The sequence below is a fragment of the Pleurodeles waltl genome, chromosome 12 (assembly GCF_031143425.1).
Source record: "Pleurodeles waltl isolate 20211129_DDA chromosome 12, aPleWal1.hap1.20221129, whole genome shotgun sequence".
Taxonomy (NCBI): Eukaryota; Metazoa; Chordata; class Amphibia; order Caudata; family Salamandridae; genus Pleurodeles; species Pleurodeles waltl.
Window position 1 is genome coordinate 676477195 of NC_090451.1, and position 27548 is coordinate 676504742.

General features: G+C 42.0%; 1 protein-coding gene across 1 annotated transcript; it reads right to left on the bottom strand.

Annotated features, from left to right (window-relative positions):
* Nucleotides 1–6345: 6345 nt before the first annotated feature.
* LOC138267221 (extracellular calcium-sensing receptor-like) lies at nt 6346–27014 on the bottom strand. The gene is made up of 6 exons (XM_069216077.1): nt 26767–27014; nt 22878–23169; nt 17791–18609; nt 7957–8097; nt 7352–7475; nt 6346–7271 (listed from the first exon to the last, which is right to left on the bottom strand). Exons 1-6 carry the CDS (start codon nt 27012–27014, stop codon nt 6346–6348), a joined length of 2550 nt encoding a protein of 849 aa, XP_069072178.1.
* Between the last annotated feature and the right edge of the window lie 534 nt (nt 27015–27548).

A 27548-nucleotide genomic window follows, 5' to 3' on the forward strand; every position in this document is an offset into this window, starting at 1 on the left:
TCAAACGGGGGGCATTCAAATGATCCATGGAAAATTTACTGAAGCTCTGGGTCCACACAGGCAGGCTAAATTCAGCAGGGCAGCTCACAGCAGTTGAGGATTCCTGGTACAGCAACAGCAGGCTTGGGCAGCAAAGCAGTCCACTGTGAGCAAGTAGTTCAGCAAGGCAAACTTCCCAGCTAGGAAGTCCTGCCTAGCACAGTTCACAGGCTCAGAATTTACCTGAAGAGTTTGGGGTTTGAGGGTCCTCTTTTTATACCTGGTGCCCACTTTGAAGGGTGAGACGGTTCTAGAGTCCACTCCCTACAGAGGTGTATGAATTTTCCCTTCATTCCTATCCTGACCCCAGCTTATCCTGGGGCACAAACAACTTTGTGAAACACTTTGTGAGTGTGCTGAGGCAGGGTCTTTGTGATGTGCAAGTGTAGTACGTTACAGCTGTACACCCATGTCATGTCAGAGATGGCCTACCATGCTAACAACTAGTCCCCCTTTGTCTCAAAGTCTGGGAGCAATTCACAAAGACCAAATGCCAGCTACACCCAGTTATGCGACCCATTATGCAGACTGCTGGCACCAAATGAGTGGAAAAACAAAATGCCACCTTTCTAAACATGGCATTTACAGAACTGTGACTTAAAATCCAACATTACAATTTTAAACTGCAATTCTTTAGGCACCACCCTTGACATTCCTACCTGCTCCCATTTGAAAATTCTCACTTATTAAATGTAATAAGGTAACCCAATGTTATCCTTTGGGAGAGGCAGGCCCTGCAGTATTGAAAAACAATTTAAGGGTGTTTCACTACCATGACATGTAAAAGTTACAAGTGCATCTCCAACCTTTTAAATACACTGCACCCTGCCCTCTGGAGTGTTTAGGGACTATCACTCACCATGTAACTCTTAGCCACCAAGTCCACCACCAACCAACACAAATCCAACAAAATGCCTCCTAAGCCTGCTGGACGAGGAACACTATATAGAAAAACAGTTATCACAACTAACACTGCACCTGCTACAAGCTCAAAATATACTGCTCAACCTTCTCCCAAAAAAAATGACATCACCACAAACACACATTTTCTAAACTGCCTGCTCATAAATGCTCAATCACTCTCAAAACACAAGGACCACATCTACGACCTGCTCACTGATGCACAACCTGACTTTCTATTCGTAACGGAATCATGGTTGGGGAATGACATGGCCACAGTGGTGCATAAAGCTGTTCCTCCAGACCATCACACAAACCGTAAAGGCAAAAGAGGAGGTGGACTAGTTATTATATTCAAACAAGCTACACATCTCAGTAAAACAGACAACATTTCAATACAAGTTTGTGAGGCCCTCCTCACAAGATGCTATCCTAAAGCAACTTCCTCCTGTAACTTTCTTCTCCTTTACAGACCTCCACCTAACAATTCAACATTCCAAGACACTTTTCTAGACACAGTCTCAAACCATATACCACTATACTCAAACCTATGCATTCGTGGGTACTTAAACATCTGGTTTGACAAACCCAATATGCCCCATCCAAAAGCTATCACCACTGGCCTAGTCACAAAAAAGCTACATCAGATTGTACACAGTCCCACACACATCGCTGGACACATCCTAGATGTCATTTTTGTAAACCCTGAACTAGTTACAGTTCAAATCATCACACCAATCACATGGTCAGACGACCATTTGGTAACTTTCTGACATAAAACACCACAAATCAACACACCCCATAGTACCTTACATACATACATATATTAACCATGAAGCAAACTCAATTATGAAGACGTAGAAACACAACTAACAGCATACACATATCTAGACACAATAATTTCTGTTCCAAAACTTTATGAGTGGCTAGAGGAAGCTTGTGATATCCTAATACCACCCAGAAAAACTAAACAGGACAAAAGAAAACCAACACCTTGGAGAAACACAGAACTTAAAATGATAAAGCAACAAATCAGAAGGCCACAATGGACCTGGCACAAAACAATCAAGACAAACTTCAGCTACACAAACTTACCAGAATATACAAATAATCAAAAAAGCTAAAAAATGTAGCACTCAGACAGAATTCAAAATGCTAAATCTGCAACTAAAGAATTCTATAAAATTCTCAATGAATTTCAAAAACCTAAATGCATGGAAGGAAGTCATCCCACTACTCAAGATTTCACATCAAACTGGCAACTCATTACACAACCAAGGCAGACACATTGGACTCCTATTTAAAACAGAAGAAAACCATCAGCAGCATCCCGTTTCCTAAAAATCCCCTCCAACAGCAAACCAACCCAGCATCTGCACTCCTTCAAACAAAGATTACAAGGTGAATTCATGGATTTGACCAAAACAAGCAAGCCTACCGGTTGTCCTTCTGACCCTTGTCCAACACACATCTTCAAGAACATTCATTTATCTACTTCTGCAGCCACACCTGGTAGAACAATCATCAATAACTCTTTAACTATAGGAACTTTTCCTGAAGACCTGAAAAAGGCATACATATGTCATTATTAAAGAAAACAAACCTAGACCCGCATGACCCCAACAACTATAGACCAATTACAAATTGACCTTTACTGGGCAAACTGATAGAAAGAGCAGCTCATTGAAGACAACTCCATACTTTCAGACTACCAAACTGGATTCTACCCAGGAAGAGGCACTGAATCGGCACTCATAGCAATCTGGGATGATCATAAAAACACAGTCGACCGCAATGGAGTTGCTGCACTACTTCTCTTGGACCTCTCAGCTGCCTTTGATACTGCTGACCATGACACACTATTTCAAAGACTCAACAAAGCTGGCATAGAAGGGACTGCTCTCGACTGGATTACATCCTACCTTAAAAAACGAACAAATATTATCTCTTTACCCTCATCTCGTCAAGACCCTACCTCACAAAAGCAGGGGACCCCCCAAGGATCAATCATCTCACCTTTGCTTTTCAACATCTACATAATGTAATTACCAGAATGGATCAATGCTTTTCAACACACATACTTCAACTATGCAGATGACACACAAATACTACTTAAATCAGAATGCCCCGAAAACATTGAAAACTCACAAATGTTCAGTTGCCTCAGTTGCCTCAGAGCTATTGATCAGTGGATGACTTTTCAAACCAAAAGCTTCCAAAACAGAAATACTCACATATTGCGACTGGAAAAATGATGACCCACTATGCGTCTGGCGTGACGATCTGGGACCTCCTCCTTAAGTATCCAAGGAAGCTAAAAACCTTGGAATTACCATGGGCACCAAGTTACCAATGAATGCCCAAGTGGACAAATTTGCACAATCAAGCTTCATCACCTTGGAGACTCTGCGATGCATCTCCCCCCACCTCGGATTTCCACATAAGGTGCAGGCTACTATTTCTCTTGTATTATCCAAACTGGATTATACCAATGGCCTCTACCATGAATCTTCTCTATTATGAAAAAACTACAACATATTCGAAACTCAGCTACCAGGCTACTATTAAATGTAAAGCTGCAAGTCCACATCTCCCCTGCCTTGAGAGCACTACACTGGTTACCAGTTGCCAGAAGATCCACCTTCAAGCTGCTTTGTATCACCCACAAAGCTGTACATGGAAAAGGACCTCTTTTCATCAGAAACAAAATAACCAAATACATTCAACAAAGAAACCTCTGCTCAAGAGTGGCACCCCGCCTTAAAACACCACCATACAAGAAAAAGACAATAGGTGGTACATCCTTCTCTGTTGAAGCAGCCAAACTATGGAATTCATTGCCCCCAAATATAAGATCTACGGACAACTATCTTGTCTTCAAAAGACTACTCAAGAGTTGTCTCTTTCCTTCATAACCACCATATCCAAACAGCAATCAACTGCATATGCCTGTGTTGATAAATATTTATAATCTGATTATGTGAATATTCTAGATATGTATAGTTCTTTAAGAAATATATATAGTTGCTATTTCATAATAATAAATTATAGACATACTCTTTAAGCCTGTTTAACAAATGGATGTTTACTCACAGTTAAATATATATATATGTGTGCGCGCATGTGTGTATATACATATATATGTATATATTATTGTATTCTTAACAGGTTCATAGGTCATTGCATAACTCCTAGATAAGTTGTTATATTAGATACTTATGAATCCCTGCTTTCTTTTTTATATCACAATGAGCAAATGTAATCTTAACTATTTAACAGCAAGCATTTCGCTACTGAAAAAATTGAGGAAAGATAAACGAATGTTAGAACATTACTCTTATTATCTAATATAAAAAATTACAAATTCTGAAAGTCTGTGTTTTTTTACAATACAACTTTACTTCTCATATTCCTATACCAATTATTATATTCCTTGCACATATATTCACTTACTAGGTATTTACATATCTATTTATTTAATACTCTAGTCCTACTGTACTAGAGCAAAGGAAATAACAGAAAATAAAATTAAATAAATAAATACATTTAAAAACATAAATAATTAAATACAAAAATAAAATAAAAAGTAAAATTAAATTGACACTCTCGTAAGCTTTACTCTGTTTCCCCATCACCCTATGTCTCCATCAATCTATCCTCCATCCCCACTCTGACTCATCCCAAACCCATTTTACTACTTTGATCTCCAAAATAACCCTGCCTAAGCGCTTCTCTCTTCTACCACCCTGGCTCACCCCACACCTCAATTTACTACTATGATCTCCTCAAGAACCCTACTAAATTCTCCCTCATTTATCTCAGCTATGACTCATCCAAAACCCCTTCTGCTACTATGATCTCCCTAACCCCTTTCCACAGACTCCCCTCTCCTCCATCTCTCCTTTACTCATCCCAAGCTTCATCCTAATACTATAAACTTCCAATTAACACTTCTGGATTCTTCCCTCCTCTAGCACTCCATTACTTTAGTCAATCCAACTAACAAACTCACATATCCTCCGCTCAAATCAACTCATACTAATACTAATACTGTACTCATATTTCCCTATACTAATCCACCACTAATTCCTCTTTTTTACCAGAGTAGAGTCCTACTCGCCAAAAAGCGCTTTGACACCTTATCAGGGGTAGTAAGCACTATATAACTATAAATACAATTACAATTACATATGAATTAAAAGGAAGATTTAGGTAAGGTAAACAGTTTATTTTTCCTGGTTGAAAAGGTAGATTACAACTTCACTCACAGACAGCAATGGCAGGCCTGAGACATGTTTAGAAGTGGCATAATCAGTGCTGTAGGCCCACTAGTAATGTACAATCCCTGGGTACAGTTAGGACCACTTTACTAGGGGCTTACAAGTACATTAAATGGGCCAGTTGGGTAGAAGGCAATGTTTCTATGTTTTAGGGAGAGAACTCAAGCACTTTAGCACTGGCAAAGTGTGCAGAGTCCTAAAAGCTAACAAAAATAGTTTCAGAAAACAGGAGGGTGGAGGCAAAACGTTTGGCAATGACCCTGCAGAGAGGGTCAAGTCCAACAGAGGGCATCTGTCCCTAAAAGGATACTGAAGAAATAGAAGTCCAGGAATGATTTACTCCCATATACAAAGGTGTAAGAGCTGCTTGCTGTAATATTCTGGCTCCTTTGTAGATTTCAGACAAAGAGGAGCAGGGCAGATTTCAATATTTTAAGGTTAAGATGGTTTCTCAGCCTTAATCGATCGATGGGAATAGAGAAGGTGGTCAAGATCTGAGGTGTCCGTATCCTCAGAGATTTCAAGTAATAGATAATCTGTGTCACTGATATAGTCTTAATAAGTTAGAATGAAATATTAGATGAGGCTTTTCAGTGGAGCAATGTAGAGGTTAAAGAGTTGTGGTGAGATGCTGATTTGAGGAGTCTACAGAAGCTGTGGAAGGTGCAACTTAAAATAATCACTTGCTTCTTAAGAATCTAAGGATTTGTTTGACTTATCAAAACTAGGAACGCACATTTATCCACAATGATAACTTTTTAGTTAAAGAGAATGAACATCACATGTTTACTTAGTTCTTTTAACCCCACAATGACTTTACCTTTTTTGACTGTGGTATAATGTCCTTATATATAAGTCAATGCATTGATTATAATCAATGACAAGTAACTGACAGAAAACAAACAAACTAAACAGTCTCTGAAGTGCATTAAAAATTATAATAGTTTACATTTTAATGTTTCCCATTGTCATGGAAATGAACTGCCATGTACACCATGACAGTGGTAATCATGAATCCAAAGTCATTACAATTGCTTTGTGAGGGACTATCTGCTACTATCCTTCTTTAAAGCAAATCAATTTTATTTATAATATGGAGAAACATCTGAAAGCCAATCAACAAATTTCATACAAATTTAATGTCAGTTCTGGCTGCTCTCCTCCCCATTAAAAGTTCCTTTGTGTTCAAATCTGGCCGTATCAGTATGATGTAGCATTTTGGAAAAAATATGCACAAAAGCATGACTACCGTGGAGGACTGAATAGCAAATATCTCCATGGCCACCATGTACTTCCCCTTGGTGCTCAGATAGGCTGGAATGAATGAGACCCAGACGCTGAGGAAGGCGAGCATGCTGAAGGTGATGAACTGAGCCTCGTTGAAGCTGTCTGGCAGTTTTCTAGCAAGAAAGGCCACAATGAAACTGATGAAGGCCAATACAACAAGGTATCCCAGCATGCCCCATAAAGCAAAAGAAGATCCCTCATTGCATTCAATGATGATCTTTCCAGGCTCAGAGTGGAAGTTGTGATCTGAGAAAGGAGGGGAAAGAATTAACCAGCAGGAACAAAGAAGAACCTGGTTGAGGGTGCAAACACTGATGGCCATATAGGACAATTTGTGTCCTGACAATTTTCTTAGGCTACTGTTGGGATTAATGGCACTGAAGGCAACAACCACTATAATAGTTTTGGCTAAGATACAAGAGATGCAAAGAGCAAAAGTAATTCCAAATGTTGCTTGGCGAATGAAGCATTTCTCCGGAGTGGGAAAACCAATAAAAAGCAATGAGCAGAGGAAGCAAAGTGACAGGGACATGAGCAAAAGATAGCTGAGGAAGCAGTTGTTTGCTTTAATGATAGGCGTGTTTCTGTAACGGATGAAGAGTCCAAAGATGCTTAAAGGTACTACTGATAAAAAAATCCCGGAAGCAAACAATATGCTCCCCAGTGAGTCTCTGTGAGATAGGAACTCTATAGGCTTTGGGATGCAGTGATTTTGTTTCCAATTAGGCCACAGATCCAAAGGACACCTGATGCATTCAATGGAATCTGAAACAATAAATCAAGCAGGCATTTTAGGAAACTCATTGATAACTGGTATGCAAATGTTAAAAACTATACTATTGTACCTGTCTGGTTGGAAATTTCCCCTGCTGAACACGGGACACACTGGAAACAGCACACAGGTGCTCCATGCCTGGCAACTTTCCGAAACCCAGGAAAGCAGCTGGGACTGCAGATAGATTTGGGAACCTGAACAAAGAAAGCAACATATTGAATACATATATTAGTTTAAAAAGACTGTGGAGGGCATTGACGTTTTCAACATATTGGTTTTTATATACAAGGCAACATCTTTTATGTGGGAATTGAGGATCTCAGGCAGTAATAAGGCAAGCTTCTTTGTATCAAGCAGGGATTTTAAAAGTATAGTTTTCCAATATGTATTGACAAGCCTGAGTTCAAACAATGTGTCATAGACTATCCGCCTTGGCCAAACCAACACAAACTTGGGGTATTAACCTTGCACAGGTTGAACCAACTTAACTCTACCCATTGTCTCAAGTCAAGGGGTGATAATCTAACCCAATATTTGATGAACCAGATATTCACAATTATGGCCACAAAATAAATCAGGCAACTGCACCTGAGTGTCTCCTGCAGCCCAAAGGATGGCGCTTCTGTTGATATTTAGTATCTTTCCAGATGGTGCCGCAGAGTCATAACTTCCCACCTTCACATAGGAGGTGGTGAGTGCAGCATTCCTTTGCCAGTTCACAACATCGTACTCAGCGTGGGGGTTGCCATTCTTGTCAAAATTCAATTTGTCACCAGCTTTTGTCCAAACCTGTACATTCTTTATGTAGTGAAGAACCTACAGCAGAGAAGGAAAAGGGTGAGGGAGCAAAGTCACACATCCAAGAGTGCCTTCAGGTTTTAGTGTTTTGAGATAGTGAGGAAAGTGCCAGAAGTCTTATATGTTTTGCTCACATTATCTGGAAGAACAATCCTACTAGGATGGCTCTAAACCTCCTGCAGTTCAGAGAAAACTGAAGGCCCATCTATCTAGAGAGAACGACGTCCCTACACAATGGTTCATGAATAACCTGCATCTTGTAAACAATCATGAACTGCAGGGCACCCATCAGCTGTCCATTGCTTGCTTATTTTGCTTTAAAGTTGCATAGTGTATTTCATCATTAATGAAATATGCAATTGCACACTGGAAAATATTTCACTGCATCTGTGCTATAGGGTATGAGATATGCAGCACAAACTAAGAAGAAGAGATCCTCCTCTGCCCGATTTTACATAACAACCCTCCTCCAAGCTGCTTATACTTGGATGGTCATTCAGAGAAGCTTTTGCCAAATATAAATTAGCTGCACAAGTCAAAAGAAGAAATAAAAAGTGACATGTATCTGGTTTTGTAAAAGTTATATTTCATTACATGAAATAGAATGTGAAGCAGCCATTTGGTTCAGAAAAAAACAAGAAAAATATTGTCCCTTATGCCATGAAAATGTTCTCCCAGTTGGGTTGTACATTTTGTTTTATATTCTGCCTGTTCCATTATGAGCTGGGCTTCCACTCGTAGAAGTCTTCCTGTGGAAGACAGGCTGCCAGCAAGAAGTTTTGTTATTGATTCCTACTAAAATAATATGACTGCATATTAGGGCAACAGAACTTCAGAATGCGGAGGCTGGGTCCGTGCACAACATCAGAAGCTGTCAGCCAAATTCCTGGCTAGCCCACAATGCCTTACCCAAACCTCTAACCTCATTGGGGTGGAAGGTAATTATGGCAACCGGAACATGCCATTCTGATCCCCAAGGGAAACGGTTAAACAATCTTACTCATTCATGCCCAGGCAAAACACAAGATATATGTTTTCAATACATTTATTTAAACCATTATAGTCTTGCATAGATAGAATGAGCTTCAATAATTAGGCAGATGAAACAAAGCCATGTCACCCGCATTGTGGACATGATAAAAAGAATAAACAGTCCAACCATGGCAAATGATTTCTAGATATTCCTACCTAATAATGGCCCTATACTGAGAGCATAGTGAATGTATCCTCTGCCTTCACCTGATCTAAAAGGATAGCCTTAGCTCCCATACCTGGAGAACTGAATCAGGAATTGGCCTGTCGTGTAGATGCCAATCCTTCTCGGCAAACTGGAATATCAGCACCAACAGAGCTGCATGTCAAACACAGCACTCCTTTTCAGAGGGCTGTGGCTGGAGTGCTCACCTGCCCCCCTCTGGGTCAGTGCATCATTTATATAATCAAAGCCTCACCCTGTTAGAGGCACAGCTCTGATGTAATACTATGTCTAGATGTTAGAAGCTGCCTCAGAATGGGCAACACAAACACTAGGATATCTTGTACTGTGTTCCCGGCCTTGAACAGAGTGTACAAATTAAATGTTGAGAAAGGCTAACAAAAAATCAAGAAGCATATACAATGTATTCTTGGAACAATATTATGCAAGTCTAAGTGCTTAAAATTTTGCTGCTAAAAGCAAAGTCAGCTAAAATATGTAAAAGTTAAAATATAGCATGAAGCTAAAATGGAGAACCAACGTGGGTCCAAGAAGACCTCATGACAGTTTTGATGGCCAAGCAGGTGTAGGCCCCATCATCAGGGGTATAGCTACCACTGGTGCAGCAGGTGCAGTGGCACTGGTGCCCAGAGCCCTAGGGGCTTAATTAAATCCTGATCAATTTTGCATTTACTACCGCAATACCAGTTAAAAGGGCCGTACATTGCCAGGGTTGGATTGGGAAGGCGGGGATTGAGCCGGTGCCAGTGGCTCACTGCCGGAGGCCAGATGTGGGCAATTTGTTTTCACCCTGAGCTGCAGTAACCCCTCCCCATCCTAGCACAGACTGTTGATCGTCACATCGTCATTCCGTCTGCCTGCACATTGCCACATTCAGACTGACAATGGGCCAGACACAGCAAGCACAGCATGTGTTGTGCCCCCTTTTGCCTCGCCTCTAAGGCACAACAAGGAGGCTTCTGCTCAGGAGAAGCTGCTTCTCAGCAGAAAAGTTCACATTCTCTTCTCAAGAAGGTGGTTGGGGGCATTCAGGGCACTCTGCTCTTGCCCAGACCTGAAAACTAGCATTGCTGCAGTCTCCATAGTGCATTGGGGCCTGAGTAACGTGCCTTTCCACCACCCACACCTTCTATAATGGCTGTTCTTACTATTTTATCGCTATGTAAACCCATTCAAACCAACATTTAAAATGAATGGTTTAAGTGGTTTAAGGAGGAATGCAAGTGAAGGTACGGCAGAAGCTGATCCTGGGATGGATTGGTAGGAAGACACATCTATAAACTGAGGTTTTTCATAGTGTAATATGAGTTTCAGCAAGGGTAAAGTGAAGTCCAAGGACCTCAAGATGAGCTTCAGTGGATGAAAAGCAGTGCAATAATGAGGCTTTCATTACCATCCAATGTTACTGGCCCTACAGATTGTAAAAGCCTTTATTTACCATAATGTTTTCACAAAATTAGCCCCCTGAATGCTTAACAAAAGGTCACGATCCGCAAGTGTGGGACACTGTTTTAGGAAGGGTGTCTGGGCCTATTTTTGGTTCCCAATCCAATTGTGTCCATTGCATCCTCGCTATGCTATGCTACTTCCTACCATCAGAAACTCAGCAGTTCGGCCACCTGAAATTGACATGATGGGAAAGCGACAGCCCGAAAAGGACAGCTATGGATTTAAGGCAGAGCCACCATACACTAAATAGATCCCCTAAGTCTGAAGAATCAAAACACATTGGTTAATCAATGTATAAGGAAAGAATTTCACACAGTGAGCGTGCATGGCAACAGGACACAATGTACATTTTTATTTACATCAAATAGATGTAAGATTCAGACTGCAATTTGACAACCTTTTAGGTTTTATAATCTGGATTACAAAAATAATTAATTTCCTTTGATTTGTAACCTTTTTCTAATTAAATTTTTCTTTATAGTAAAATTTAAAAACATTTTCCAAAATCTCAATTGAATAGGCTCTAAAAATTAGGCAATTCAGTGACAAAAGAGATTGCCCTGCTTTGCTGCCCTGCAGGCCTGCTGCCCTCCTGTGTGTGTGAGGACAAATGGGCCTGTATCTTGGACCAAAGAATACCATAGTAATTCCTAGGGCTAGTTGGCTGGCCTTCTGATCAGAGTCTCAGGGACACAAAAAGGCTCCAACAACCTTAAAGCCAGTACCTGGAACCTCACAAGTGCTGCCACCCCAGTCCTGCACCCTTGGCAGTGGTTGTGAAGGTGCTCTGCCAGCCCACCTGTCATCCCAGCAGAATCAACACAACTTGAAACCTCACCTCACAAGACCACATCAGAACCACTGTGCAACATATCCCTGATTTCCACCTTTGCACCCTGCATCGCTCACCCCAGCTCCTCAGAACTGCTGCTGCATGATGCATCTTCACGCAAGGATCTCACATTACCCATCGCAGCTTCCTAGAACCACCACTGTGTGACAAATATACATGCAAGGGCTTTGCATCGCCTCTGTTGTGCAATGCATCCTTGACCCAGGCCTCTGCACCATTCTGCAACCGGAATTTAAGGTACTTTGTTCAGTGGGCCTGTCTGGGTCCCTGGAGCTTGCCTGTACTCCCTCGTGGGTGGCCTGAACTTGTGACTTTGCCCCGGTCTAGCGCAACAGATAACCACAATTGGCGCTTTGTGCTTTTTGGCACCACTTTCACTTAAATCGTTATAATTGCATATCTCTGGTTCTACTAATTGGAATTTTGTTGTTTTGCTCTTGAATTATTCATTGACTCTTACTCTATGTTTCTAAATTGGTGTGGGATTTTTCTTGTGTTGTGTTTCACTTTATTACTGTGTGAATTGCTGTAAAAATCCTTTACACATTGCCTCCAAGGTTAGCCTGACTGCTCTGTGCCAGGCTAACAGAGGATTGAGAACAGGTTAATTTGAGACTTGCTTGTGACTTAACCCTGACCAGGATTGCGGTTGCTTCTTGAGTAGGGCTTTATTCCCCTCAATCAGTAACCCAATTTCTTACAGTGACTATGTTTTGCTTTACTCTATGCTTGTGATATATTTGGTCTTCTTCCATTTATCAATAATACGATGGTCTTTCATGCTTACACATACCTCCTAATAATCTGTGGTCAGGTTATTCTTGGATTTGTAGACTACAGGATTGTGGGTCACAGGGTGGCTTGCATTGGGTCTGGCTGGGTGAAATTCCAACTAAATAGACTCGGGCTGATGGAACAGCCCTAATTTATTAGTCTGTTTCCATTATTAGTTCTTTATTGGTAAATTATTTTATAAAATGCCAGTTTAGTTGGAATTACACTGTTTATCGCTTTCTCAGGAAGCTGCATTACTGCCCCGCTTTAAACTCGAATATATAGAGTTAACGGATGGAATGCTTGAATTAATCTTAGCCACTGGTAATTACTAAGGCTGAATCCCAGGCCATCACTATTTTACACACAAACCATTTTATGTCAGTTTGGACCCAACCATGTGCTAATAAGTCCTGACCCTGCTCCAACAGGAATAGTCGGGACCAAACTTCCAGGCAAGATCCTCCTTGAACCAAAACACAAAAAAACAAAGGGTTTTCATCATGATTGGGGCTCATTAGTTGAGTATAGCTTGGTTGTAGTGGAACACTGTGGATGAAACCCACGCCTGGGAATACCCATTCTACTGAAGTATACAAAAAAGTGATGAATGGAATGCTTTCATTAAACTGAGTCACTGGTAATTACTCTTGTTCACATCCCAGTCCATTGCTATTTTGCACACTATGCCACCTTAATTTGGCCCCAGCTATATGCAAATTAGTCTTTACTCTGCTCCAATAGGACAGTGCAGAATGAACGGACAGGCCCTCCCTGAACAGGAATATAAGCAACCCAAGACCGGTTGTGGCCTGATTAGGGGTCATCAGTCAGGTGTACCATGGTCCAGGGGCACTGAACCTGCAACCGGGCATTCTTTTTTTCTGAACGCTTTTGAATGCAGGGTACCATGACAGAAACGTAAGACAGATTTCTACTCTATTCTATTTAGTTTCTTTTTTGGGGTTTTGACTTTGGATTTACTGTCCTCTAATAGGACTTTTTTATCATGTAATTTATTTTTGATTCTTTTAAATGTCTCAGTTGGTATTCTCTTAAGTGGCATATTTTATATGTCTATAAGTGCCTAATACATGGTACAAAGTGTTTCCAGGGCCTGGAAGTGAAATGCCACTAATTTACTGCAGCACTTGTTGTGTTAATCACTACAGTGGCAGTGTAAACATGGCTTAAGGCCTACCATTGTTGCCTGACTAGAGCAGTGGCAAAACCCCAATTCAACCTGTCAAAAAAAAACTTTTTGATAGGTGTAAACCTCCCTTCCAAATATTTATGTCACCTCTAACTAGGCCTTGTAGCTTAAAAGGCAGGGTGCTTGGTCTTTAAAAGTGTGACATATGCAAATTTACTGTTAGCATGTCATAACAGTGACTAGCACTCAAAAAGTATTTTCAATTGAGGAAAGCTGCCTGGTCCATAAAGTTACAGTAGCAAGTACTATAAATATTAATGATGCTATGTTGGGGTAGGGATCAGCTGAGAAAGATGACTCACCAACTCTTTATACTATTTATCAAAAGCCCAACCTGACGGTAAAGCCAGATTCCAGATTGATATAAAGGAAATGAGACCCTTTTTACTTCACAAGTTTTAAATTAAATTAAGACAAGCTAATTTAACTGCTAAAGAAACTGGGGAGTAGCTGGTCCAGATCCATTTTGGAGTGACAGCAGAGAAGGGTCTGCTCACTACCCTGGCCACACCTGGGGTCGGATGGGCAGGCTCTGCACATGGGGAGTTGTGTTTTGTCACTTTGGATTTTAGGTGAAGTATTGGATTGTTTGCAGTAGAGCAGACAGAAACTGCTGCAAAAGTGTGTAGGATTCCCTCAAGGAATCTCCCCCCATTGGTTAGAGAGAGATGAGGAGTCAATGACACCCAGAAGCTAGTGCCAGGTGTAAATGTGGCATCCCTTGGCACCCTCTTCAAAAATATTGTAGACCTTATGACAATCAGAAGAGGCCAGAACTTGCCGTCTGCGATCCGAGAGGAGCCCTGAAAGACTGAACCTCCTCCCTCTTGGACCCAAGACAAACAAGTAGCTTCTTGGCTATGTCAGCCTGGACTTCACATAAGATCCCTGAGAACCTGGCACTTAGAAACTTTTCCAACTTCGAGATCTCTGGTGGCCCAGGAAAAACCTGCCAAGCCTATCTCTACAGGTGCATTGCAGCTGGGCTGAAGGTTCAGGATTCTCCTACTCAGTTTCTACACAACAGCAAATCTGATTCAGCAGTACCCCCCTGGGAAATTATATGACCTTGTGGAGTCCTCTTTGCCTGCACCCATGCCATTCTGCAGGATTCTGATTTCTCAAAAAAGTGATTAAGTATAAATGGTGAAATCTTGGCCGGGTGAGACACCAAAAGCATTGCTGGCTAGAGAAATTTCATACACACAATTTGAGCTTCTTCCACTCAGAGCTTTCTAGCCAAAAGTCAATTGCTGTACCAGGACCACGTCTTACTGCTCAGTGGAGCCCCTTTGGATACATCCTGCTGCCTTATCCCACTGAAGAAGTTGGAAATCCATTTTTGACATTAAGGCCCTCATTTACAGGGTTTTAGCATAGGGCAGCAAAGCAACTGTATTCTATTCCTGTCCATTCCCCCTGTGCTTGTGCCATTTCAGTAGCCTAGTGCTAAATCAGGCACCCTTGCACCATGGTGCGAGGGTGCCTGTGTTTTGGTAGGATTGTTTTTGTGCAGGAAGAATAAAATCCTGGGAGGCTGTTTCCTTTTTCTGTGTGCTGCAGAATGCAGCACACCTGGAGGAGGAAAAACAATGAGGGGAAATAAAAATAGTTCTCCTCGTTACTCCTCAACTCATAAGGCATAAAGTTTTGGTGCATCCCCAGTCTTACTCGTGTTGCATGGAAACAACCACAACAACGCTCATGGAATGCCTCCCAAGAGCAGAGTAAGGCAACGCGTCGTTTTACGCTACACTGGCTTACTCTATATCTATGAGGCCATGCAAAGCCACGCAGTGTGGCTTTGCATGGCCTCATAGATATGATTTTATAGTCTGTGCCACCTGAGCATCCCAAAATGTGATGCTCCGGTGGTGCAAGAGGCTCATAAATATGCCCCAAAGTTTCAAGGTAAACCTCCTTTCAGGTCAAACCTGGTTTCTGTATCTGACCTGCGCTTCATTGCGGTTTGGCTTGAATCGCATCTAAGTCATGGTCTACTGTGACCAGTTGACCGTAATTGGCGTTCAACACTTTTTGGCTCTATTTTTATTTTAAAATAAATTCTTCCAGTCACTCTTATTGGGTTTTTAGTGTTTTCAAGTCATTTATTTTTATTAAAATCTATTCAATTCTTCGAATTTGTTTGTGATGTTTATTGCTTTTACTTTATTACTGTTTTGGCACTGTGGAAATCATTTACATATTGCCCTAAATTAAGCCTCTCTGATCTTTGTCATAGCTACTAGGGGGTTGAGCTCAGGTTCATTTATTGACTTTGAGCGTTCACAACGACAAGGATTTTAATTATTACTCAAGGTGGCTAGTCATACTCCTTAAACAATAACCCAATTTCTTACTCTATTGTTCCTCACACGTCTCTTAATACTGTGGGGCGTAGTTATGAAAACTGATGCATCGCTGCAGTAAGGCAGTGATGAATCAGAAAATGTTGCGCTGCTGCATGGCACCTTATTTACGGTTCGGTGCCCCATGCCGTAAGGTCCAAAGGTGTGCCAGAAATTCTGATGCATCTGTGGGAAGGATGGCACACATCTTCCCCCCAAAGTGATGCATGGCTTATTTTGGGATGATGACAAGAGCAACTTCAGCAATGCATCACGCAGCAGAGGTAATGCATGGGTTTCGAATGGCGCAACAGGCCTAATGTGTAGGGACTAATGTAATGGAGTGTGAAATGGAGGAATTCTCACCTCGGACACAATTGCATTGGTCCAAGATGAACAGCAGACGTGTGAATTATGGCTATGTGTTACATTACAGTGGGCATAGTTTACTTATGTGCACCAGTCCAATATACCTAAGTATGTGTGACATATTGAGTGAAACTTTAATGGGAGTGGATACAAGTAATTGTTGAAATGTAAAGTGACCCTTCCTGTGTTAAGTACCATATGTGTGCACTTACCTTTTGTGGTTTGTAGTTCACTTGGCTGGACTTGGAGACCCATTCTTATATGGATATGTGGCAACCCTGTCATGTCCCTTACATGCAGTATACTGCATCACATTAAATTGCTGCAGTGGATCATAATATATCAGGAGCCATAGTCCCATGTTGCTTAAAGGGTCTAACAGCATGATGGATAAATGTGTAGGCCTACTACTAGTTGGCGGTGTATGATATAATTTCTAATTTCATTGGTTTAAGTGATTGCAGCTGGTCAGATTCCTAAACCACAGCCACCGCGTCAATTCAGGCAGAGGACTTTTGACACTTTCCATCTTTACAGCGACACATCCTTATGCCACCATGTGCACTGTATTTAATTACGCACACCATAGCAGTAGTTAGGGACCTAGGGTCAGAATTTTTTACGCTACTTCAGCGCTTTGCAGGATTAGCGTCACAAATTCTGACGCTAATCTTGCAAAGCACCCAGAAGCCCTTTGAAACCAATGGAAGCCTCCTTTTAACACCTGCTTTGAGCAGGAGTTAAAAGTGCTGAAAAAATTATGCAACGAAATCTGTTAGATTTCTCTGCGCCATTTTTTCGACCCCCCTAACGGGGCAACGCCCCCTTTGCATGCATTATGCCTGGTGCACACATAATGTAGCGCAAAGGGTTACAAAGTAGCGTGATGTATGCATTGATTCACTTTATAAATATAGCGTGACGATTCTGTCCTCTTTGGGCCACATTAGCGTAAAAAAGAATTACGCTAATATGGCACAAGTAGGCACTAGGTGCTCTTAAATATGCCTCTTTGTTTTCAATAGTGAGGAGGACCCAATGAGTGCAGGTTACTCATTTGAATGAAGTTCACAACCCATTTATTGGACTTGCATCAATTCTTTAATCTAAAGGATTGTATTTTAGGAAAGGATTCAGCTTTGCACACGGTGAAAGACTTCGAAAACCTTGATCTTCCAGCAAGATACTTGCCAGGCAAGACAATCAGTGGTTTGGGGCCTCAGTTAGAGGTCGGTGGATTGGTACTCCATCACAGCCAAGACAGATATCCTGTTGACCTTGTTACAAATGCATTACTTCCAAATGCACTTGTACCAAGGTGCGCAGGAGATATGTTTCATGTGTGAGTACCTATCCACCAACAGTTATTTGTGTGCAGTAATAATGTCTAGTACGGTGCACTGAACAATAACATCAATGTAAAGTGGCACAGAAAGAGATATATAGGTAACCAAATAGCAAATCTCCATCAAGGGGTTGGATTTCTTACTTGCCATGGTTTAAAATTACTTGAATTTGCACAGGACCAAGGACTGCTCTCCTTTTGACAGGACACCAGATTGTGTAAAGCTGTGGCGAAGGCATAAACTGCCATGTAGGTATTGTAAGTAATCCCCTGGTAGGTGGCATTGTAATAATCAGGCAGGTCGCTCAGCTTTTCATCTCCTGTGCACAGATTTTTGATGCTAGCCCTGGAACCCAAGTGGTTTTGCTTCTCTGGCCATTCACAGGCAAAAGCCTCTTCCCAAAACTCGTGAATGAAAATGTCATCTGGATACTTTGAAGGGTTGACACTCCTGAGATACAGGTCAAATCTTGGCATCACACCACTATGGATGGAAAACCCAATAGTGCCTGTGAGGATATCTGAGAACCTTTTAACAGAGAGGAGGGCAGATGTAGACCAGGCCTCACTGGCAATCAGAACCCTTCCCATCACATTCTGTCTCACCATCTCATCCAGAACGATGGCCAGGTCTGTATCAGGGCAAAAAATAACAATGGCTGTGGCGGTTGAGGCCCTGATCACCTGCGTGATGCGAAAGGCATTTCTATCAGTTTTGGTCAGGATAATGTTCTCAGAGAAAGCAATACAAACACCGGCTGTCATGAGTTCTTGCTTCACAATTTGAATTCCCTGTTGACCATAATCACTGTCTTCAGCCAGGAGACCCACCCAGGTCCACCCAAAATGTATTACCAGCTGTGCGAGCCCAAGAGACTGGAAGTCGTCGCTAGGGATGGTCCGGAAAAAGGAAGGAAACTGACTCCGGTCACTCAGGAGTGGATTTGTTGAGAAATAACTGATCTGAGGAAGAAATTAAGGAAGATGTATTTGATCCAGAAAACACAGAAGCACAAAGGCAGAATATTGGCACCAAATCTATTCTATAAATATGATTGCCTACTCCATGGAACCCAAGCAAATTACAGTAGTGATCTCCTAAACGTGGTTTATAATGACATTGGATCAACATGCCTTTTCAAGAAGAGAAGTGAAATAATGAAACATGATTTTCAGATATTCATTCATCCATCCATCTATCTATCCATCCATTCATCAACTAGGCATTCACCAAATAAGTCTGGGTGTTGTTCAGATAAACTTAGACTTAGAGAAATTGGAACAGGGATGCAGTGCATTTCGAGATTAAGCTGAATGTCATGTATTTAATATGCAACACTTGAAAAAATCTACAATTAAGCAAAGTAGGTATTTATGATCATTAGATAAATCTGGGATCATGGGTGGTTCCTGAGAGATATCACAATGAACTGTATTACTTGAATATTAGTAACTTATGTTCTGTAATTATTGTCCCTTTCTACATATCAGTCACTCAAATTGTGCCATGGCTAGTATTGGTCTGTTTGCCAGATGGAAACTTGAGGGCATATATACAAGGCCTGTGCGGAGCCAGAGCATCATTTTTTTATGCTCTGGCAGTGCAGACTGGAGACCCATATCTCGAGGCCTCACAAAGCCGCTTGGCTTAGCTTTTCATGGCCTTATAGATAGGGAGTAAGACAAGGCAGAGCTAGTCAACGCGTTGCTTACTCTGCGTCAGGGGGCCATTCCATGGGCGTTGCAGTGGGTTTATCCATGCAACACCCATGGGTTTTAATGCATTTCCAGATTTATAAGAACTTGTAAACCTGGGAATGCATGAAAATCCTATGCCTCCCCAGGGTAGGCGTAACGAGGAGACATATATTTATTTCTCCCTGGTTTTTCCTCTTTCCATGCACACATCAGTGGCATAACAAAGGCACAAAGCCCCTGCAGTGCAGGGGGGCCCCCAGCTCCAGGGGGACCATCAGCACACTACACTGTGCACAGGTGTCAGGCCCCTGACTGGGTATCATTCTCTAGTAATATTACTTAATAGTAAGTTAAAAAGTGATGGCTCATCCTTATTTGATGCATAAACCACATGTCATCAATTGCACAATATCCTTCCTTATATCTGCATTAACCTAAGAACATTCATCCCTTACTAACAGGACCATCCCCCGCTGTGACCCATCCCCGATGAGGCCAGAATATTATGGCACAAAATGTTTATATTTTTAGCCTCTAGCATAGATAGGTATGTCTTGTACATACAAAGAAGGTGAGGCTTCAGTATCATGAGTTCCTCCTTGACCTATTGACTCTTTGCAGCCTCCCTTAGAACATTAATATTCCAGCTATGTAAGTGTAAATCTCGGCCACCAATATTATTGGGCACACTTAGGTGTTAAAACACTGTATTATGTATGGCAATGCACTTAAACCAATCATTTCATTCATTTCCTTTTTCTACTGCCACTGTCCCAACCACCCAAAAAAAACATATAGACCATTGCTAACATTGACTGAACACCCCCTCAACACGCTCCACCCCAACACCCCACCAGATCACCCTCATATCTAGGTTTCCCAAAGGAAACAAGGATTTTCTGTGTCCCACTCCATCACTCCACCCAACACCATATTGAAACTTTGGTTAGCCGTTGATCAATACCCATTCCTAGAGAAGTCCACAGTCTGCCCCACCAGAGAGAGAAACCGAATAAAGAGAGCACAGGGACAAACCCAAGGAGGATTCAAAAGCAAACTACAGAAATCATAAAAATTGTACACATTATATAACAGAGGGTCTGCAAAGAAAAAAAAACAAGCTGTATGAACCATTAATCAGACTTCCGTTAATTCAAAAAGCCCTGAGCCTTAGATGAATCTTTGCAAAAAATATTCAGCCATGATAAAGATTTCTCAAATTGGCAGGCTTGCAGCGAGATACAGTTGTTCCAAGCATAACAAAGTCTGGAATCAGTTCCCCCAGCTGCCATCCTCACACCACACAGTTGTGATAGACATCTGACTTCACAAAAAACTCCACACAACAAGATTTCGCCAGACTTCCCGGTCTGGCAATCTGGTATAGCAACCGATGAAAGATGAAATTGCCCACATAAATCAAAATTGCTCATGGGTACCTCGAGGCTGTGCCCATGGAAGGCTTATGAAACATAAATCGATGTGCCTGCTGCATCTGACAACCAATACCCTAGGCTTTCAGATGTGGCAAGGACTGTCTAAACAGCTCAACAACAATGCACAGTCGAGCATCGTTGTCCTCTTGCCCCTCAGGAATACCTATTACACACAGGGTATTTTTAGTGCATATGATTGTCCATGCCCTCCATCAGGAATATTAATTAGGTAGGTTGCAAAATGCAATTCACTACGTTTGGAAGCCATCACAGAAACAGAGGCCTACTGGTGTCAGCAGACCGCCATGGCTGTGATTCTTTTTAATAAAAAAAACAACTTTATTTTTTTAAACGCATATCATTTTTCTTAAATGAAATAGGACTCTGTTTAGAAAGTAAAGTTTTTTTTGTTTTGTTTAAGAGTAGTCAGTGGTCCTCTGAACCACTGCCGCACTGTATAACAAAGTTATTTTTTACATTCAGAAATGGCAAGTATCCCTTTTGGGTTTGCATTCCTACTTTCTTAGGGATGTTGTTAAAATAGCAATAATTTCTGAGCAGATTTGGATCTGAAAATATTGATACTGAAGAAGCCTACAACACCTGCCCTTCCCAATACTGAATCTATATCCCTTTGAAATTCCATTTTAGGAGTTGGGAAAACATTTCCATTCTTAAAGTGGGGTTAATGCATATGAAAAAGCACTTTAAGGACTGCAAACTCCAAAACAAACTGAAGTGTTTGCAAACATTAAAAAGCCTAGTACATCTTGACCAAAGGTGTTTATAAGCAGTGAATATGTGAAATTGAAGCACAGCATGTTTTCCTGCTTGCATGTGCCAATTTTCCCTTTAACTAGGTGCATTGCTTCCCCTTTGCCCTTCAAAACCTGCCTGTGTGCAAAGTTAACTTTCTTGTGCTTTCAATGCCCTAACATTTTCCTGTGCACAATGTTTGCATCAGAGGCAAGTGTGAATTTCATTTTTAAAGAGACCAATTTGTAAACATCCACTAACTTTGTAATTTTCAGTACCAATCTCTCACACAGGTACAACATTGCTTAGTCGAACTCGCTCGACTATTACTGTTGAGTATGCTCCTCACTCCTTTAGTGCACAGACTCCCTCAGGGATATGCATGTGTTGTGGATCGCACCCAGAACCGATCCCCTCAGGAGTGAAATTGTTGGACTCATCTTGACTAATAGGTGAGACATATGAGCCAACGATCCATCACACGTTGTGCCTAACTGTGCTTCAGCAGAAACAAACCTCACCATGGCCGAATACCCTATGAAGAAGAGAGTGGTGGAAGTTCAGACCTAGCCTTAGTAAGATTTTGCATTCGGGTTGCTTCACTTTTTGGCACAGAGCTAATGCAAAATCTATTGTGGTATTTACAAAGTCATGCAAAGCCTGATTCATGTGACCTTGTGTGGCTTTGTAAAAAAAAAAAAAAAAAAAAAAAAAGTCAGCTAATAGGGACGTTTTGTGTTATCTTGTGTCAGGTAGGCATTCCATGGGTGGAGCATGGGTTCCTCCACAGCCACCTATGTATTTTGATGGAAACCAATACTTACAAACACTTGTAAACATGGGATTGCACCAAAATGATACACCTACTTGTGGTTGGTGTAATGAGGAGAAATACTTTTTTCTCCTCATTTGTTTCCTCTTTGCATATGTTCTGGGTTCTGCTGCACATATACAAAGAGGAAATAGCCTCAAAGGATAGTTTTTGGGCAGGTGAGATGTGCCTTCCTGCACAAATACTATCCTCACCACAGCGCAGACACTCTTGCGACATAACGCAAGGGTTACTGCATTGGCACTAGACAGCCTCAAGTGCATCGGCACTAGTAGAGAGCGGAACTGCAACATCTTTATAAGTATGCACAGTTCTGCTCTCTCACTTTAGCACAGGTTCCCTTGCTGTACTACCTTGAGGGACATCTTATTATATCCCGGCCACCCTGAGTGTCTAAGCTGACTAACCTCTAATATAACTGCGAGGATTCAGAGGTTTCTGCAAGTGCTTACATTCAATGAAAGAGACGTTTTTGTTAGTACCAGTGGTCTGTGTTTTAGTAGACTCACCTGGGGGATCCTGTAAAGCCCCAGCAGTTGCGCCATGAGCATTGAGCGTGTGGACCCAGAGTCACCCACAACGCCCACCAGCGGTGGGGTCTCCTTGCACCGGTAGTTTGCAATGGTCTCTTCTTGCCCCGTCAGCATCCACATTGTTCCCTCCAGCACCCTCCGCAGCGCCCTGCAGGAGTCATAAATCCAGAACCCCAGGGTGATGTTGGGCAGCAGGTCAGGGTTATTGTTGATTTCCTCGATGGCAAAGGTCATGCCCTGCAGCCACTGATAATCCAGGGATCCAAACCTGTGGGACTCAGAAGGTCAGGCATTTCAACAAAACAGTTTAGTACAAATTATGTACAAATGAGCCAAAGACATGCTGTATCGGCACAGGGAATATTGGCATATAGGTAGGGAGATAAGCTCAATAGTGGACCATATATTTTGAGGGTTATGTGTTGAGACAAACATACAGCTTTACCAATGTACGTATTTCCAGACACTCTGCCTTGGAATAGAGACATCATCAAGGCTCTCAGTTGTCCTTAGTGATATCCTGGAATAACCAGGCTACTCTTGCATCAAGAGCCACACACAGGTCAGCCACTGCGCCTCATTCAGCCAGCATCTTCACTCTACTCTAGATCAGGAGCTGTCCGGCAGAGGGAGGCTCTTACGGTTATTCTTGGTGATATTATTGCACTGGGCTTCACACACAGCACTGCCAGTGAATCCCAACCTTGCCAGCAGATCCACTGATATTCTAGTACACTAGGTTCTTATAACGTAATCATACTGAGCAGCACCTCTGCTCCTGCTGCACAGGGCACCCCAGCTAGGCCTGTTAATGGTCGTGGGCTGCAGCACCCTTCGCACTTTGGTGCATGCTATAAAATGTTCAACTTCACTCATTTATGAGGCTGACACAGATGAAATACCAGCATCATCCAATGAGCTGACGTATTTTCACTTAGACTTCCAAACCCTTCATAACATTTACCCAAAACTATTGCAGAAAAAACTCTTCTCTTCAGGTTCTGTGGCTACACATTTCTTTGTAAATGTAATCAGGCACCTCAACAAATGCATCAGCTCTTGCTTCGGGAAGCATGTAAACGCTTACCCTGTGCACAGAGGCGCTTCAGTGAGGAGACACACAGCAGTAAAATGCTTCCTCCTTCTCCATCATTTAGGACTTGAGGCTTATCTAGTCTACTTGCTGTGTTTCCTCAGCTTTGTGCATACGCCAGGCCAGCATGACCTTGTTTAGCCCTTATTATTTATGATGTGGATGGTATGTACACACCCCCATCGTCATTGCTTTAAGGGCCAAAGGTTACCAGTTCATAACACAGCACAGCTTAAGGCCAAAGGAGTTGCATGCAGCACCTTACGAAGTAGTGTTTTTCTTAATAAAATCGTCTTTTGCAAATACCCCCAAAAGTGAGGTACCAGAATATTCTTGTCACCTGATTGGAGTTAAAAGACAATCCATGCCCAATGGGAAAATGTTTTGTGAATGACATTCAGGCCACAACATTTATGGCAGAATATATTTCTGAAAACCATAAACTGACAAAGAACCTGCAGCATTTTTGCGCTCTTGCTACAGACATCTCAAACTGTTTTTTGCAGCAGGAATTATATACAGTACTCCAATGAGTCAACTGTTGCTTAAAATAAAATGCATTTTCTGTCAGTCTCAGTTGCCCTGTTCTTACTGGTGACGTTCTTCCATTATATATGGTTGGTCTGTACACACGAAGTTCTTGGCCTCACTATTGTTATGTCAGTTTTACTAGCCTTTCAGGCTTAATGGTCAAAGACGAGCACTACACCGTATTGAAATACTACATGGTGTAAAACCTGTGCAGTTTACTTTGTAAAGTAGTTTGAAACCAGCTCCAATATGTGATTTCCGAAACTGCTATAAACCCGGCCATTGGACTTAATCTGCAGGGGAGGACCAAATTATGTGGCATAGTTGATTAAATAATACGAAACACAAAAGGTGATGAGAGGCTGTTGGCAATAAGTCTCATCACTGGCAATAGCTTGGGGTAGCACTCCAACCCAACGTTCTTTGCTCACCATGCCACCTCAGTTTGAACCCAGCCCTAGGCAGACCAGCTTTGACCCTGTTTCTCTTGGGAACAGAAACAGGGTCAAGGCTGGGCAGGGGTGATAGTGCACTCACAATCAGGTGGAATTTATATGCTGCTGAAGCTGCATTCATGGTTTAAGGCTTTTGGACTTGCCATTTTCTCACCACTATGAGAGGCTCCGCTCCTTGCTCTCTTCTGCGATCGCATTGTTGAACCTTCGAAGATCTGGGTGTCTCCTCTGCAGCTGCGGTTGTTTTACCTGTGAGGATCCAGATCTCTCCTTTGCAATCACTGTTGTTGCATCTGTGGAGATCCTGGTGTTTCCTCTGAGATCAGTGTTGTTTTGCCTGTGAAGATCCAGGTACCTCCTCTGTGACTGTGGTTGTTTTACTTGTGAAAATCTAAGTACTTTCCCTACACCGCCCATGGTTTACCTATGAAGATCCAGGTATAGCCCGTGCGATTATTGCTGCTGCACCAGGGATGATCCAGATAGCTCCTCTATGATCGCTGGTGTTGTACCTGTGAAGATTCAGGTATCTCCCCTACTATCACTTTTGTTTCACCTGCTTAGATCTCTCAGACTGCTCTTGTCTTATCATTTAAGATCCATGCACCTCTTATGCGATCACTGTTCTTTTACCTCTGAAGATCCAGGTACCTCCTCTAAGACCGCACTTGGCTGACCTGTGAAGATCTGGATATCTCCTCTATGATCGCTACCACTTATTTTTCCTTGTGACCTTACATTTCTAGCAACAACCACCTCGAAAAGTACGCACAAGGCGCTGCTCTGGACAATAGTGATAATCTGCATTTTCAGGATCCTTTTACATTTTTTTCCCCAATCTCCCACGTTCAACTTTTGAAGGAGGACTGATTGTTGTGTGTCTTTCCCTTGTGTGTTCGGAGTCAGAGTCAGTTTTGGAAAAAAGGCAACCCACCTGTGCCCTCTTGTGCAACACACCTGCATGTTTATTGCATCTGTTCGTCTTTCTTACTCTCATTAAACCCTCTTTGCAGCAAACCATATAAACATAAAAATGTATTTCTTTTTATTTGTTAAAACAGCAATTTACAAATGTCAACATAATTCCTGTGTATCAGTTCTTTCAGCATCTCAGAATGAATTGGTGTTAATCAAGCTCTATATAAAAGTCACTATCGCATTATTCTGGAAATTGAACAAGGGGGGAAAGGACAGACCCACCCCTGAATTGCCAATTTCAGCTCCGGGCAGTTAATAAAATCTGAATAGCATAACCTCTCCTCTAGTGCCGCAACTAGCCCATGTTATCAAATTGAGTTGGACTGGAACACTGTCAAATGACTGACTATCTTCAGTGCATTTTTTTTCCAGAAACAAACTAAAAATTTGCACTACGGGATGTGATGCATTCTAACCTCCAACATTCACTTAAATTGGAATTTAGGTGAACACGTGAAAGATGCTTCTTACCTTTCTAGGAGGACGGGCCTATCTAGTTATCCTTTGGCTAACTTTTCTTTATCTTTGGCCGAAGGTTTATCTGCATATCCAGGATCTCATAGTAAAACCAGTGAATTTTCCAATCTATACCAATGCTAAACATCCCGCATCTAAATCATTGAGCCAGGATTGTACCTATGTATGGGAACTTAGATAGCTTTTCGTTTTAACCAGTTAGCATAAACTACACAGCAACAGGTGACACGACTCTAGAAGCTATGGTATGCAAAATCTGTGTAAAGAATGCTAATTTTCCAACAAGTTATTTTTTAATTCAGGGAAACATTCCATATAAAGATACGCTCACGTGTGGCAGATGATGGGAGCTGGTTTCTCCTGGAAGGTGGTTTCAGGGTACACCTTCTCTGCATGAACGGGGAAGGTGGCACCAATCAGGAGATCCCCTGTCCTTGTGTACCCCTCTGCTTTTGGTGTGTGCAGGTGACAGCCAGAGGGCTTAACTTGCGTACCAGACACTGGAAGTAGGCAGGGAGTCAGCAGGTAAAGCAGTGACATCTGTCGGAAGCACAGCACCCTGAAATATGGGGAGCTCATGGTTTGGGGAGTCAGCAACACTGCTGTGCTGCTTGAATCTGGCTTATGTCTTTTTCCTTGTCCCAGGGTGTAGATGTAGGCAAGAATAACACTCTTCAAGGTACTCTAAATCTTATCAAGCCCCATGGACTCTGGAAGAGAGAAACATGATTTGCACAAGATCACACAGTGGCTTCTCTTCAGCAAGACCAGAGATCAGGGCATTTAAAACCATAACTTTTTTCCTTCCACCTTCATGCAAGCCAGCACAACTGCAGCCTGGCACAAATTTTCGATCCCCTTGAAAAGTCTGCTCCTTCCATCTTCTTTGCGTCGTAGTTTTGGACACACAAGTGAATGTGGTGGGCTGATCGTCTTTATAACCACTTTAGAATTTGCTTCTCTAAGACCCACCTTCTTCTGAGGTGCAAGGATCAGACAGAAACACCTGCAGAAAGCTCGCTTTATAGCCAGAGTGCCTGAATGCTGTGGGCCGTCGGGGGGAGACTAAAGTGATAATAATAGTTCCTTCTGGAATATGGCAATCAGACACGC

What these genes read in the sequence shown, in the direction of transcription:
- LOC138267221 (XM_069216077.1), bottom strand. Translation starts at nt 27,014, where the DNA reads ATGAGCTCCCCATATTTCAGGGTGCTGTGCTTCCGACAGATGTCACTG. An exon ending in GGCTTTACAGGATCCCCCAG is followed by an intron (nt 18,610 to 22,877) that starts GTGAGTCTACTA and finishes TTTCTTCCTCAG; the next exon opens with ATCAGTTATTTCTCAACAAA. An exon ending in TCACCACCTCCTATGTGAAG is followed by an intron (nt 7,476 to 7,956) that starts GTGGGAAGTTAT and finishes TTCTTTGTTCAG; the next exon opens with GTTCCCAAATCTATCTGCAG.